The 14,275-nt window shown below is 42.3% G+C and overlaps 1 protein-coding gene across 1 annotated transcript in view; it reads left to right on the top strand.

Annotated features, from left to right (window-relative positions):
* Window positions 1-2,496, top strand: part of LOC122936187 (melanotransferrin-like) — a 141,778-nt gene extending 139,282 nt beyond the window's left edge. The window contains exon 16 of the mRNA XM_044292268.1: window positions 1,742-2,496. Within this exon, the coding sequence (XP_044148203.1) occupies window positions 1,742-1,809 (68 nt within the window). The 3' untranslated portion in view covers window positions 1,810-2,496. The remainder of the gene's footprint in view (window positions 1-1,741) is intronic.
* The last annotated feature ends 11,779 nt before the right edge of the window (window positions 2,497-14,275 follow it).

The raw sequence follows: 14,275 nt of genomic DNA, 5'->3' as shown, positions 1-14,275 counted from the left end.
CACAATTACGAAACTCTACACGGCAACTCAGCTGATCCCATAGGTTTTCAATAGGATTTAGGTTGGGAGAAAGTAGAGGCAGGGGCGTAGCTATAGGGGGTGCAGAGGTAGCAGTCGCTACCGGGCCCAGGAGCCTGAGGGGGCCCAAAGACCCTTGTGCTACATAAAAAGACACAGGTATTATAAAAAGTGCATGCTGGTCAAGTTACACCTCCGGCTGGAGGGAAGGGGTTAGGTCAAGAACTTAGCATTGGGGGGGAAGGTGCCATTTAAAATTTGCCTCAGGCAGCAGGAAGGCAATGTGTTTCCCTGCCCCTGACCACAAGCGCTAAGAAAGGGGGGCCCAAGCTGAACTCTTGCACCGGGGCCCATGAGCCTTCAGCTACGCCCCTGAGTAGAGGTCACTCCATTTGAGGTACATCAGTCTCCAGAAGATCAAATTAGGCCTGTGTTGTTCATGCAGAGGCACAATAACTGGATTAATGATGTTATTCAAGTAGTATGGGCTTTTCACTGTACCATTCACAAAGTGTAGGGCAGTTCTGTATTGACTAGACACACCTGCTCACACTGTAACACCACCACCATCAAAGGCTCGTCTGATGAAAACAGTGGCTGATGCATAGTGCTCTTCTTGACGTCTCCAACATCATTGACGGCCATCATTTGTGCTCAGTGTGAATTGACTTTCAGTGAACAGCACTGAAGCCCACTGGTCCCTTGTCAAGCATAGATTCTCCTTGACTCATGCAAGACGATGACGCCTTTGCCTGGTGGTGTGGTCAGGTACCTATGCAGGTCGTGTAGCACACAGAACACGCTGATGTAAATGGTTTTGAATGGTCTGACATGGCACTTGGGTGCCTCTCACCTCCCTTAAAAGGATATTTGACAGTAATGGGTCTTTTGTGTATGTAGAAAATGTTCCAGATCTTTGAGTTCAGCTCATGCAAAATGTGAGCGAAACCGAAAGTGTTGCGTTTATATTTTTGTTTAGTGTAAATACTGTGTCCAGCTCTGGAGAGGAAATATTATTACACTGAGAGAGTAGTTAAGGCTTGAAACAAACTCCTATCAGATGTGGTTGGGAAATCTACAGTAAGTGAATTTATACATATATAATAATATAAGAGCAGAAGGACCAGGGGGTCTTTTTCTGCAATCGATCTTCTATGTATCTATGGGTCTGTCATCAACAGTGAGAGCACACTGTGGCCCAGATTTACTAATCCTATAGATGGTGTAAGTTGAGACAGGCTGTTCAGACCTGCACCACATTTATCACATTGGCTGAAGCTGGATGAGAAATGTGATGCTTTTGTCTAAGTCTATACCAACTACTGGTTGGCTTACTTTGAGACAGAATTTTATGCCAGATTTGTGGTGCAATTTTGACACAAAATGGTGCTTCTTAGGACACTCCTCTTTTCTTCTAAGCCACATCCCTTTTCACCAAGCCCATCCACATTGTGGAGCAAGCCCTATTTCCATCAACTTGCACCAAAATTGTGCCAATTTGCACCACTTTTTTGATGGATTGTAGACATACCCACATTAGTATATCTAGGCCCACCTGTTAAATAGCAAGTTCTTCTCGGCTGGTCAACCTAGGGAGCTCATGTGATCCATTTCCATTTCCATGAACAAGTTAATAATAAAGCTATTTTCAAAGCTCATCAAAATTAATTGGATACATGATAAAAATGGCATCATTTCATTATTTTCTTTCTTTCTCCTACAGCTATAACTCCAGTGAACACTGCCTTATTGCTAATTAGCAACATCTTTCTAATTAAGTTTTGTGCATAATTACCAACTACTGAGTCTTCAAGATGCCTTTGGAAATTGCAGTGCTGTAAACATGGTTATTTTGTTCTGTTGAAGACATAAAAGTCTATAAATGAGGAATGTATCTGTATATCATGCATACCTGTTTTGTGAACAATCCTGGTCATCACACATGATTCATATTAACCCGTTTATTAAAGAGAAATTGCCAATTTAATATTTATTATGTTAGCATCACCATTCAGCAGGTATATGTTTATCTATATAAATGCATGTATATCTTCAACAATTTCAAATGATATAGCAGTGGCAGTACTTTTGTTTCTTAGTGTTCCTCAAGTGATTTTTTTAGGTATGTAATTACTGGAGTCATGTCAGTGGGAGTCTGCAAGCTGGAATTACCGCCAGTATTAAAAATGAATGAGGAGCTGATTTTAATGGAGATAATGTTAAGCCACCTCTCCAATCAAATAAATGAAATTACAGAAATAAGAATAATTTCAATTTTCTTAATACTATGGTGGATTCACATCTGGTACATTTTTCTGCCATGGATCTGACTACCACAAATCCACTGCAAAATCAGCATGGTACAATGTTGCATGAAGCCACATCCGTGATGAAAAATTGTACCATATGTGAATCCACCTTTAAAGAGCATCTGTGAACAGGGTCAACCCTATTAAACCAAGCACACCACATGGTAGAGTTGATCCTGCTAATTAAAATGATACCTTGTTTATGTTTGTATGATGCACCATTCCAGAGAAAACTAATTTTATTAATATGCTAAATAGCTAGTTGGAGCACTGAGGAATCGGCCAGAGCTCTTGGAGCACAAGTTTGTGAACACCACCCCAGAGCCTTAGCCCCTCCCCTCATCCCCTGGGTTAACAGGCCTGGTTCTCACAGGAAATGTAGTTCTTCAACTAGCTAATTAGCATATTGATATTTCTCGCAGTTTTCTCTGGAACGGTGCACTGTACAGACATAAACAAGGTATCATTTTAATCAACATGACCAACTCTACCATGCAGTGTTCCTGGTTTAATACAGTTTCAAATGCTAACAGAAGCTCTTTAAAGGGGTATTTTAGCTTATAATATTGATGACCTATCATCTTGATAGGTCAGCCATATAAAATCGGTGGGGGGCCAACACCCAGCATCCCCAACTGATCAGAAAGTGAATGTTAGCTGAGCTGCAGTTACACCACCATGGACTTCTGTTTATGGCTCTGTCCGCTGTTAAGTTTCCGGTACCAGTGGTACCAATCTGATATTGAGGAACTGTCTGGAGGATAGGTCATCAATTTGAAAAAGCTGGAACCCCCCTTGTAAATAACTACATAGATCCATTATTTCTGAACACTTGCTGACCTAAATGTCATTAACCTCCCTAGCGGTAATGCCGAGTGTGGCTTGGGGTTAATTTACACTGCTAGAAGCGGTAACCCCGAACCACACTCGGGATTACCATGGGTTAATTAGAACGGGGCAGGAATGGATGCGGACAGCACAAGCATTTCCGGAGCATGGCGCGAACTTCCGGCCGCAGCTCCGGAAGAATGTACCGCTTCGGGTCCGAAAATACTACATGACTTAGACCGCCAGGGAGGTTAAAGTCTATTATGGGAAAATTCTCTTTAGCAGCTGGGATCAAAGAATATAATTTTGTTACTCAAAATGATTACATAAAGTTACATTAAGAGATCATACTTACATTTAAAAGTAATGGCTCCCTCTGTCTCTCCTGGCAGCTGCCTAACTGTAATTGCAAAGTACAATCTGACTTCCAACTTATAAGACTTGTTCAATTTTAGAAAAAAGGTCTTCTTTTTTCTCTAAACAGCGCCTCTGTTGTCTATAGTTTTTGTCTGGTATTGCAACTCAGTAGCTTTCACTGTAAAGGAGATGAGTTGAAACATCATACACAGCCCATTGCCAAGAGTGATGCTGTTTGTGGAAAAAAAAAAGCCGATATGGCCAGAGAAAGTAATGACAAATTGCTGCAAGGGCAGTAACAATCATGAGTATTTTATTATTACATGGAGTAGCAATGGTGGGTCTACCAATCCCATGCTATACTATCTTGATCTTACTATGTGGTACTACAGTGGTCCCTCAAGTTACAATATTAATTGATTCCAGGATGACCATTGTATGTTGAAACCATTGTAACTTGAGTATTCAGTTCCAAAGACCCAAAATGTCATCCAAGATGAAGATTTAAGAAGAATAAGCAGATAACTAAGACAGATAAAACAAGTCCGTACATATTAAAGTCAGGAATAGCTGCTAACTAGCAACGAATACAGCTATTATACCAGAGAAGTGGCCTTCAATGGTTGGATCTCAGTCTAAGGCCTCATGCACACGACCGTTGTGTGCATCCGTGGCCGTTGTGCCGTTTTCCGTTTTTTTTCGCGGACCCATTGACTTTCAATGGGTCCGTGGGAAAATCGGAAAATGCACCGTTTTGCAGCCGAGGCCGTGATCCATGTATCCTGTCCGTCCAAAAAATATGACCTGTCCTATTTTTTTGACGAACAACGGTTCACGGACCCATTCAAGGCAATGGGTCCGTGAAAGAACACGGATGCACACAAGATTGGCATCCGTGTCCGTGATCCGTGGCCGTAGGTTGCTTTCATACAGACGGATCCGAAGATCCGTCTGCATAAAAGCTTTTTCAGATCTAAGTTTTCACTTTGTGAAAACTCATATCCGACAGTATATTCTAACACAGAGGCGTTCCCATGGTGATGGGGATGCTTCTAGTTAGAATATACTGAAAAACTGTGTACAAGACTGCCCCCTGCTGCCTGGCAGCACCCGATCTCTTACAGGGGGCCGTGATCAGCACAATTAACCCCTTCAGGTGCGGCACCTGAAGGGGTTAATTGTACTATCATATCCCCCTGTAAGGCCTCTTTCACACGGGCGTCATGTTTTTTGCCCGGATAAAATGCGCGATTTTTCCGCGCGAGTGCAAAACATTGTAATGCATTTTGCACTCGCGGGAGAAAAATCGCGCATGTTTGGTACCCAAACCCGAACTTCTTCACAGAAGTTTGGGCTTGGGATTGATGTTCTGAAGATAATATCAAAAATAATAAAAATAATAGCATTCTGACTACAGAATGCATAGTATAATAGTGCTGGAAGGGTTAAAAAAAATAAAAAAGTTAACTCACCTTATCCTCTTGTTCGCGTAGTTCGTTCCCGGTCTGTTCTTTGCTAGCTGTGGGCTTGGGCTGAATGACCCGTGGTGACGTCAGATCACATGCTCCAATCACATGGTCCATCACCGTGGTGATGGAGCATGTGATCTGACATCACCACAGGTCCTTTAGCCCAAGCCCACAGCTAGCAAAGAACAGACCGGGAACGAACTATGCGAACAAGAGGATAAGGTGAGTTAACTTTTTTATTTTTTTAACCCTTCCAGCACTATTATACTATGCATTCTGTAGTCAGAATGCTATTATTTTCCCTTATAACCATGTTATAAGGGAAAATAATACAGTGAATAGACTGTCACCTAGAACCCATGCGTGAAAATCGCACCGCATCCGCACTTGCTTGCGATTTTCACGCAACCCCATTCATTTCTATGGGGCCTGCGTTACGTGGCCGCACTGGCCACCAATGATATTCAAACTGGGGAGGGGGGGTTTGCCCCCTGCTGCCTGGCAGCCCTGATCTCTTACAGGGGGATATGATAGTACAATTAACCCCTTCAGGTGCGGCACCTGAGGAGTTAATTGTGCTGATCACGGCCCCCTGTAAGAGATCGGGGGCTGCCAGGCAGCAGGGGGCAGTCTTGTACACAGTTTGTAGTATATTCTAACTAGAAGCGTCCCCATCACCATGGGAATGCCTCTGTGTTAGAATATACTGTCGGAAATGAGTTTTCAGATGTAACTCATGGTGATGGGGACGCTTCAAGTTAAAATATACCATCGGATTGGAGAAAACTCCGATCCGATGGTATAAAAGGGACTCCAGACTTTACATTAAAAGTCAATGGGGACGGATCCGTTTGAAATGGCACCATATTGTGTCAACATCAAACGGATCCGTCCCCATTGACTTGCATTGTAATTCAGGACGGATCCGTTTGGCTCCGCACGGCCAGGCGGACACCAAAACGACTTTTTTTCATGTCCGTGGATCCTCCAAAAATCAAGGAAGACCCACGGACGAAAAAACGGTCACGGACCTACGGGCCCCGTTTTTGCGGACCTTGAAAAAAAACTGTCGTGTGCATGAGGCCTAAAGGTCCTTCTTCACGGGACCACAGAGCAGCAGATTGTCGGGAAGGAAGCTTTCTGGTAGAGACCAGAGTATGGGTATGAATGATTTTTGTGTCCACACAAACAATCAGATCACCCGATGAACGAGTGCTTTGCTAGTTCATCAGGTAATCGACTGTACATTTACATCCTATCCTATTTCCTACACACGCTAGTTAGCTATTATCTTTAAGGTTCTCGGCCTGTGTAAAGGGCCCTTAAGGCATTGTATGTTGAGTCTAGTTTCAACTTACAATGGGTCAGAAAAGACTATTGTCTGTTGAAAATATTTTATTCTGAGGGACACTGTGTTTTACAGTAAAGATGATTTGTTTAGGCGCTGCACTGTGAACTTGGTTTATATTTTAAAGAGGACCTGCTACCTCTTATTTTATATCTATTTTACTAAATACTTTCTCTGTTACTCCTCCTAGAAATGTATAAATAAATTGACAATTGAGAGTTACCATTGTCCAAAGAGTCTGGGACTGTCAGCAATGATTGCACATGGTCAGGGTATGACTTCATGGAGTGGCCGTGCTGCAGCCAAGTATTGTGCGGCCGTACAAACCGCAGCTGCATCCTATTAACTAATTAGAACCACATTGTTTCTTCTATCTTTATTGTTAACAGCCTTGCGGTAAAATAAAAATGGTAAAATACAAAGAAGTATAAAAAACTATGAAAGCTGAAGAAACAATGCAGTTGTAATTAGTTAGGAGGATGCAGAAGCAGCTTGAACAACCGCGCGGTAGTGGCCACAAGCAGCTGCATCCCAAGAGCACCATGGTCGTTCTGTAAGGTTGTACCCTCAGAATGTGTATGGACACCCCCTCAAATGGTAACTCCCAGTTATCAATGAATTCTGAAATTTGTAAAGAGAAATAACTAAGGAACAGTACAACACAAAGTTGAGGAAAAAATTATCCCAAATTATTTAATGGGGAATACAATTATTTACTAAAACAGACATGTCAGGGGAGGTAGCAGGTCCTCTTTAAGCTACATACAAATTTCATAATAAATTATAAACAAGATAGTTATTAATTTCACATTTTATGTTCAGTCAATGTATAAAGGGTTTATTGAAATGTTGCACATGTGTTGCTTTTCTTTTCTGATTTTAGGGAAACCAATGTTTTGCTGCCATTTCATAAACAACATGACCACATCATGTGAATAGATCCTTACTGTTTGTTCGGATTCCCCCTGAATGGCATATTAAAGACACATCCTGAATATAGTTGTATTATTGCAGATAATTTGTATTGCGGTCATGTGTGAGGTTTTTGTCAGTATCAATTCTTGCAGTATCAGGAAATTAAAGTGTATTTCCAAAGGTATGTTCAAAATGCCTTGTTCCTCAGAGAGTACTATTAAAATGCTATAATTTTTTTATTTAAAACTGGATGTTATTATAGCGGTTTTCTTTCTGACTGTCCTTAGTGAAATGTGTGAAACTCTTACGGGAGAACTTTTTCTAATGTAAAAAATGCACAAGTAGTATTTTGTTACTTTTTTCCAACTTTACTCCGCTCTCTAACTTTTCCAAAAAGTTGGCTTGGTATGAGAGGTGTGGCCTCCTGTGGCCAACAGATTTTAGATTTTACTATAATTTATACCAGAAACTAACATATATTCTAGCACACAGTCTACATTAGCTTATAACTGGAGTAGATTTCCTTTTCTGGACTGCTAGAAGATACACCAAATTGTGATTGTTAATAAATGCAGCAGATCTAACTCCAGTGTACTACTTAATAAGACTGGCATATCAAATGCCAGTTTTATTAAATCCCTTCTCAGGGTGCATATTGTATGGCATGTTAATATTTTTTTTTTACAAAGGAACCATAGCAGTAAAATACACAACACATGACAGGTATATTGGCTTATAGAATAGATGATGAGGTGCACAAATTGAGCTCTCCATAGCCTCCAAAACATCTGCAAGAAATGTAATTATAAGTTTCTGTCCAATCCTTCTGTAGGAAGTGCAGCTCTAAAGTATAACAAGCCACTGGAAGATTCATGAATGTAGAAAAGCATTATAATTTGGCCAGAGATGTGATTTTAATCTTGATGCCCTCTAAAAAATTGTGCAGTTTGTTAAATGCAGTGAAAGTGACTGTCCCGGAGGTTGGGACTAAGGCCTCATGCACACAACAGTTGTTTTTTGCATCCGCAAATTGTGCGTCTGCAAAAGAAAATAGATGCAGCATCCGTTTTTTGGGGAAGATCTGTTTTTTTCCACAGATCCCTTGTAATAAATGCCTATCCTTGTCCACAAATGTGAAAAAAGTAGAACATGCACTTTTTTGTTGCTGAAGGGAAACACGGACAACGGATGCGGAACACAAACGGATGAACTATCAGCATTTTTTTGCTGACCCATTGAAATGAATGGGTCCCAATCCTATCTGGAAAAAAAAACTGAACGGAGGCCGAGGTCGTGTGCATGAGGCCTTAGACTGACCTGTCTCAGGATCAGTCAGGGTCTCCAGGTCCAGACCTTCACTGATGTTTTAAAACCCATTCCCTAAATACCTGTATAGTGAATCCATAAAAATATAATAAAAAATATTATGTATATATATTTACAGTGGATATAAAAAGTCTACACACCCCTGTTAAAATATCAGGTTTTTGTGTAAAAAATGAGACAAAGATAAATCTTTTTAGAACTTTTTCCACCTTTAATGTGACCTATAAACTGTACAACTCAATTGAAAAACAAACTGAAATCTTTTAGGTGGAGGGAAGAAAACAAAACAAAAAATAATAATAATGTGGTTGCATAAGTGTGACACTCTCTTATAACTGAGGATGTAGCTGTGTTCAGAATTAAGCAGAGAAATAAAGCAAAATTCTCCAGCATCTGTCAGTATTGGTCATCTTTATTGTAGATCAGCATAACAGTACACACTTCAATCTTCACCACCCTCCACCACAGGTTAACATGTTTCAAACTTGGAAGTTCTTAACCCTTTCATGACCAATGGTCATTGATGCCCCAGTGTCCAGGTCAAAATTTACAAATCTGACATGCGTCACTTTATGTGGTAATAGCTTTGGAACACTTTTATTTATCCAAGCCATTCTGAGATTGTTTTCTCGTGACACATTGTACTTCATGACAGTCATAAATTTGAGTCAATATATTTCACCTTTATTTATGAAAAAATCCCAAATTTATAAAAAAAAAAAAATCACAATTTTCAAAATTTCAATTTCTCTGCTTCTAAAACAGAAAGTCATACCTAATAAAATAATTTTTACGTAACATTTCCCATATGTCTACTTTATGTTGGCATCATTTTGGAAATGTCAAGGCTTAGAAGTTTAGAAGCAATTCTTAAAATTTTTACGAAAATTTCCAAAACCCACTTTTTAAGGACCAGTTCAGGTCTGAAGTCACTTTGTGGGGCTTACCTAGTGGAAACCCCCCATAAATGACCCCATTGTAGAAACTACTCCCCTCAAGTTACTCAAAACTGATTTTACTAACTTTGTTAACCCTTTAGGTGTACCACAAGAATTCAAGGAAAATGGAGTCAAAATTTCACTTTTTTGGTAGATTTTCCATTTTTCTTTTTTTTCTTTAATTCATTGAGGGTTAACAGCCAAACAAAACTCAACATTTATTGCCCAGATTCTGCGGTTTACAGAAACACCCCACATGTGGTCGTAAACTGATGTAAGGGCGCACGGCAGGGCGAAGAAGGAAAGGAACACCGTATGGTTTTTGGAAGGCAGATTTTGCTAAACTGGTTTTAGATGTCATCTCTCATTTAAAGCCCCCCTGATGCACCCTTTCAGTAGAAACTCCCAAAAAGTTACCCTGCTGATTGTCTTGTGCAGGGGCTTGTTTTTTGCAGAAAGAGTTGAGGTTTTTATTGGTACCATTTTTGGGTACATAGGATTTTTTGATCATTCATTATTACACTTTATGGGGCAAGGTGACCAAAAAATTGGCTGTTTTGGAACAGTTTCTATTTATTTATTTTTACAGCGTTTATCTGAGGGGTTAGGTCATGTGACAGTTTTATAGAGCAGATTGTTACGGACGTGGCAATACCTAATATGTATGTTTTTTCTTATTTATTTAAGTTTTACACAATAATAACATTTCTGAAACCAGAAAAAATGATGTTTTAGTGTCTCCATAGTCTGGGAGATTGTCTTAAATAGGGTATCATTTTTTGCGGGATGAGGTGATGGTTTGATTGGTACTATTTGGGGGGTCATAAGCCTTTTTGATCGCTTGCTGTTGCACTTTTTGTGATGTAAGGTGACAAAAATGGCTTTTTTTGCACAGTTTTTTTTTAATGGTGTTTATCGGACAGGGTCTATCATGTGAAATATTTATAGAGACGGTCGTTACGGACGCGGTGATACCTAATATGTGTAGTTTTGGTTTCATTTTTTATAGGAAAAGGCAATTTATTTATTTTATTTAACTTTTTTTTTTATATAATTTTTTTTATTATCATACAAAAACTACATACCGATATTCCATTTACAGTACTATAAAATCCAAAAGTCCGTCAGTTCTAGTTTTTTAACAATAGTTAGATATAATTTCATGCAAGTGCCCATAATTATATGCATATTAACTAAATCAAATAGAGGTCTCACTTCCTGGGAAGAAAGCAGGACCCACCCGGCATCAAAAGCTTTATTAATACAGATAGACAAAGACATCTTATTTAACCACCTCCGGACCGCCTAACGCACATGTGCGTTCCGGAGGTGGCAGCGCTGCGCACAGTCACGCATATACGCGTCATCTCGCGAGATGACGCGAATATGCGCGCGCGCATGCGCAGTTCGCGCCGGCATTTCGCACAGCAGTATTTCGTCAGCAACCTGCCAGCCAATGATCGTGGCTGGCAGGTTGCTGATTTTTAAAAAATCCAATCAAAGTGCCAGATAGCAGATCATATTTGTAAATATGATCTGTTATATGGCTGCCTGCTCCTATGCTGGTTCTTTTCGTCGGTTGGATCCAGCAGAGGAGCAGGCTTCACAGTGAGTACACCAACACTACACTATAGCCCCTGATCACCCCCCTGAACCCCAATTAACCCTTTGATCACCCCTTTGATCACCCCTGTCAATCACAAGTGAAAAGAAAAAAGTGATCAGTGCAAACTGTCACTTTTTTTTTTCACTGTTATTGACCGTTAGGTTTTAGGTATAGTTTAGGTCCCTTGGTTAGGTAGTTAGCGATCAGTTAGCGCCCAGCCCACCGCACCGCAGTCCGTTATTCGCTGATTAGCGTATCGCTAATCAGCATTTGTACTTTTATAGTATCTGGAAGTGATCAAAACTGATCACGGTCAGATCTATAATTGTATTAGTGTCACTTTAGTTCGCCCTCCACCCAAAACGCAGTGTTTGCCCGATCAGGCCTGATCGGTCGCCCACACGTGCGTTCGCCCACACCCGCCCCACCGCAGTGACAAAAAAAATATTTTTTTTTGATCACTGCACATTCACTTTACACGCACTGCGGCGATAAAAAAATCAGTTTTGATATTTTTTATCAACCGCAGCGGCCTCCGGTACTTCGCTAGCCTCCCCTTTGTAAGACAGGCTTGCTTTTTTTTTCTTGGGTAGTCTCAGGGAATACCCCTAAATTTAGTTGCCCACATGTCTAACAGGGGGTATTCCTCTGAAGAGGCCTACAGGCTTCTGACCCAGTCGGATGAGGAGTGGGAACCCTCATCTGATGAATCCAGCGGGTCAGAATACGAACCTGTAGAAAGCAGTGGCTCTCTGACCCAAAGTTCGGACGAGGAGGCTGAGGTCCCTGATACCACCAGGCGTACCCGGCCCCGTGTCGCTAGACCGCAGGTTGCGCAGGATCCGCTTCAAGAGCAGCAGAGTGGGGCTGGTGCTGTCGGATTACGTGGTGAGGCATACACCAGCAGCCCAGCCCTCCCTGGACCTAGTACCAGCACTGCCGTACAACCTGATGAAGTAGCGAGCACCAGAAGGGCAGTTGAAGCTGGTACGGTGGCACGTGCAGTAGTGACCCCGTCGCAGCCACCGCAAAGACGTGCCCGTAGAGCCCCTAGAATCCCAGAGGTGCTGGCAAACCCTGATTGGCAGTCCCCAACTTCAGCCGCACCTGTAGTTTTCCCTTTCACTGCCCAGTCTGGAGTTCGGGTTGAGACGGCTCAGATCGGTTCGGCCCTGGGATTTTTTGAGCTGTTCTTGACTGCGGAGCTTTTAGACATAGTTGTGGCCGAAACAAACAGGTATGCCACACAATTTATCACCGCTAACCCGGGAAGCTTTTATGCCCAGCCTTTCCGGTGGAAACCAGTCCAAGTTTCCGAACTTAAAACTTTTCTGGGCCTCCTCCTCAACATGGGCCTGACAAAAAAGCATGAATTGCGGTCATATTGGTCCACGAACCCGATTCATCACATGCCCATGTTCTCTGCTGCCATGTCCAGGGCACGTTTTGAGGCCATCCTGCGGTTCCTGCACTTTAGTGACAACACCGCCTCCCGTCCCAGGGGCCACCCTGCTTTTGACCGGCTCCACAAAATTCGGCCCCTCATAGACCATTTCAACCAGAAATTTGCAGATATTTATACCCCAGAGCAAAACATCTGCATAGACGAGTCCCTGATACATTTTACCGGGCGCCTTGGCTTCAAACAATACATCCCAAGCAAGCGCGCCCGGTATGGGGTCAAATTGTATAAGCTCTGTGAAAGGGCCACAGGCTATACCCACAAATTTCGGGTCTATGAGGGAAAAGATCAGACCCTGGAGCCGGTCGGTTGCCCTGACTACCTGGGGAGCAGTGGGAAGACAGTTTGGGACTTGGTGTCACCCTTATTCGGCAAGGGGTACCATCTTTATGTGGACAATTTTTACACAAGTGTGGCCCTCTTTAGGCATTTGTTTCTAGAACGGATTGGCGCCTGTGGTACCGCGCGAACTAGTCGCGCGGGCTTCCCCCAACGGCTCGTTACCACCCGTCTTGCAAGGGGGCAGAGGGCCGCACTGTGTAACGAAGAACTGCTCGCGGTGAAATGGAGAGACAAGCGTGACGTTTACATGCTCTCCTCCATTCACGCAGACACGACAATACAAATTGAGCGAGCAACCCGTGTCATTGAAAAGCCCCTCTCAGTCCACGACTATAACCTCCACATGGGAGGGGTCGACTTCAATGACCAGATGTTGTCTCCGTATTTAGTTTCCCGACGCACCAGACGCTGGTATAAGAAGGTGTCTGTATATTTAATTCAATTAGCTCTGTACAATAGTTTTGTTCTCTACAGTAAGGCTGGGAGAACTGGATCCTTCCTCAAATTTCAGGAAGAGATCATCGAGAACCTCCTGTATCCAGGAGGTTCCGTGGCCCCAACCACCAGTGTAGTTAGCCGTCTACACGAGCGACATTTCCCCAATGTCGTTCCTGGTACCTCAACCCAACAGTCACCCCGAAAAAGATGTCGTGTCTGTAGCAGGAGTGGAATAAGGCGTGACACCCGCTATTTCTGTCCTGACTGTCCGGACCACCCTGCCCTATGCTTTGGAGAGTGTTTCCGGAAGTACCACTCACAGGTACACTATTAGCATAGGGATCATCTCACCAGGACAGGCACACAGGGCTATTAGGGCCCATTCACTCACTGCTGCTGCAAACGTCTCCTTTCACATGGGACAAAGTGCATAACGCACTTCGCCACATCTTTGGGCGATTTGCGCTTTGCACATTGACCCATGGGGAAGGAGAGGTTTGTTCTATAAAGGTAAAAAAACAAAAAAAAAACAACAAAAAAAAAAAAACAGGTAAGCAAACAGGTTAATGTTTAGTTCCAAAAGTTAAAGTTACATGTTCTGTTCCAAAGTTAATAAAATTATTGCGTTGTGGCCTGGTTTTTTCTTTTTTTTTTTACCTTCCAGGTGGACCAACCGATCTACTAGCTGCAGCACCGATGTGCATTCTGACAGAAGCATTGCGCTGCTGTCAGATTACACGCAAGTCGGTGTATGCGGCGCTGCAAGACGGGATTTTCTCCTCTGCAGTGACAGATACGTTTGCCGAGGCATACGAGCTGAGGAGGAGGCGGCGTTCCTATGCTTTGGCAAACACTTTGTATATATATATATATACAGACGTGGACAAAATTGTTGGTACCCTTTGGTCAATGAAAGAAA

The sequence above is a fragment of the Bufo gargarizans genome, chromosome 4 (assembly GCF_014858855.1).
Source record: "Bufo gargarizans isolate SCDJY-AF-19 chromosome 4, ASM1485885v1, whole genome shotgun sequence".
Classification (NCBI taxonomy): domain Eukaryota; kingdom Metazoa; phylum Chordata; class Amphibia; order Anura; family Bufonidae; genus Bufo; species Bufo gargarizans.
Note: the sequence above shows the minus strand (reverse complement) of the source record. Positions and strands in the feature narration are given on the sequence as shown.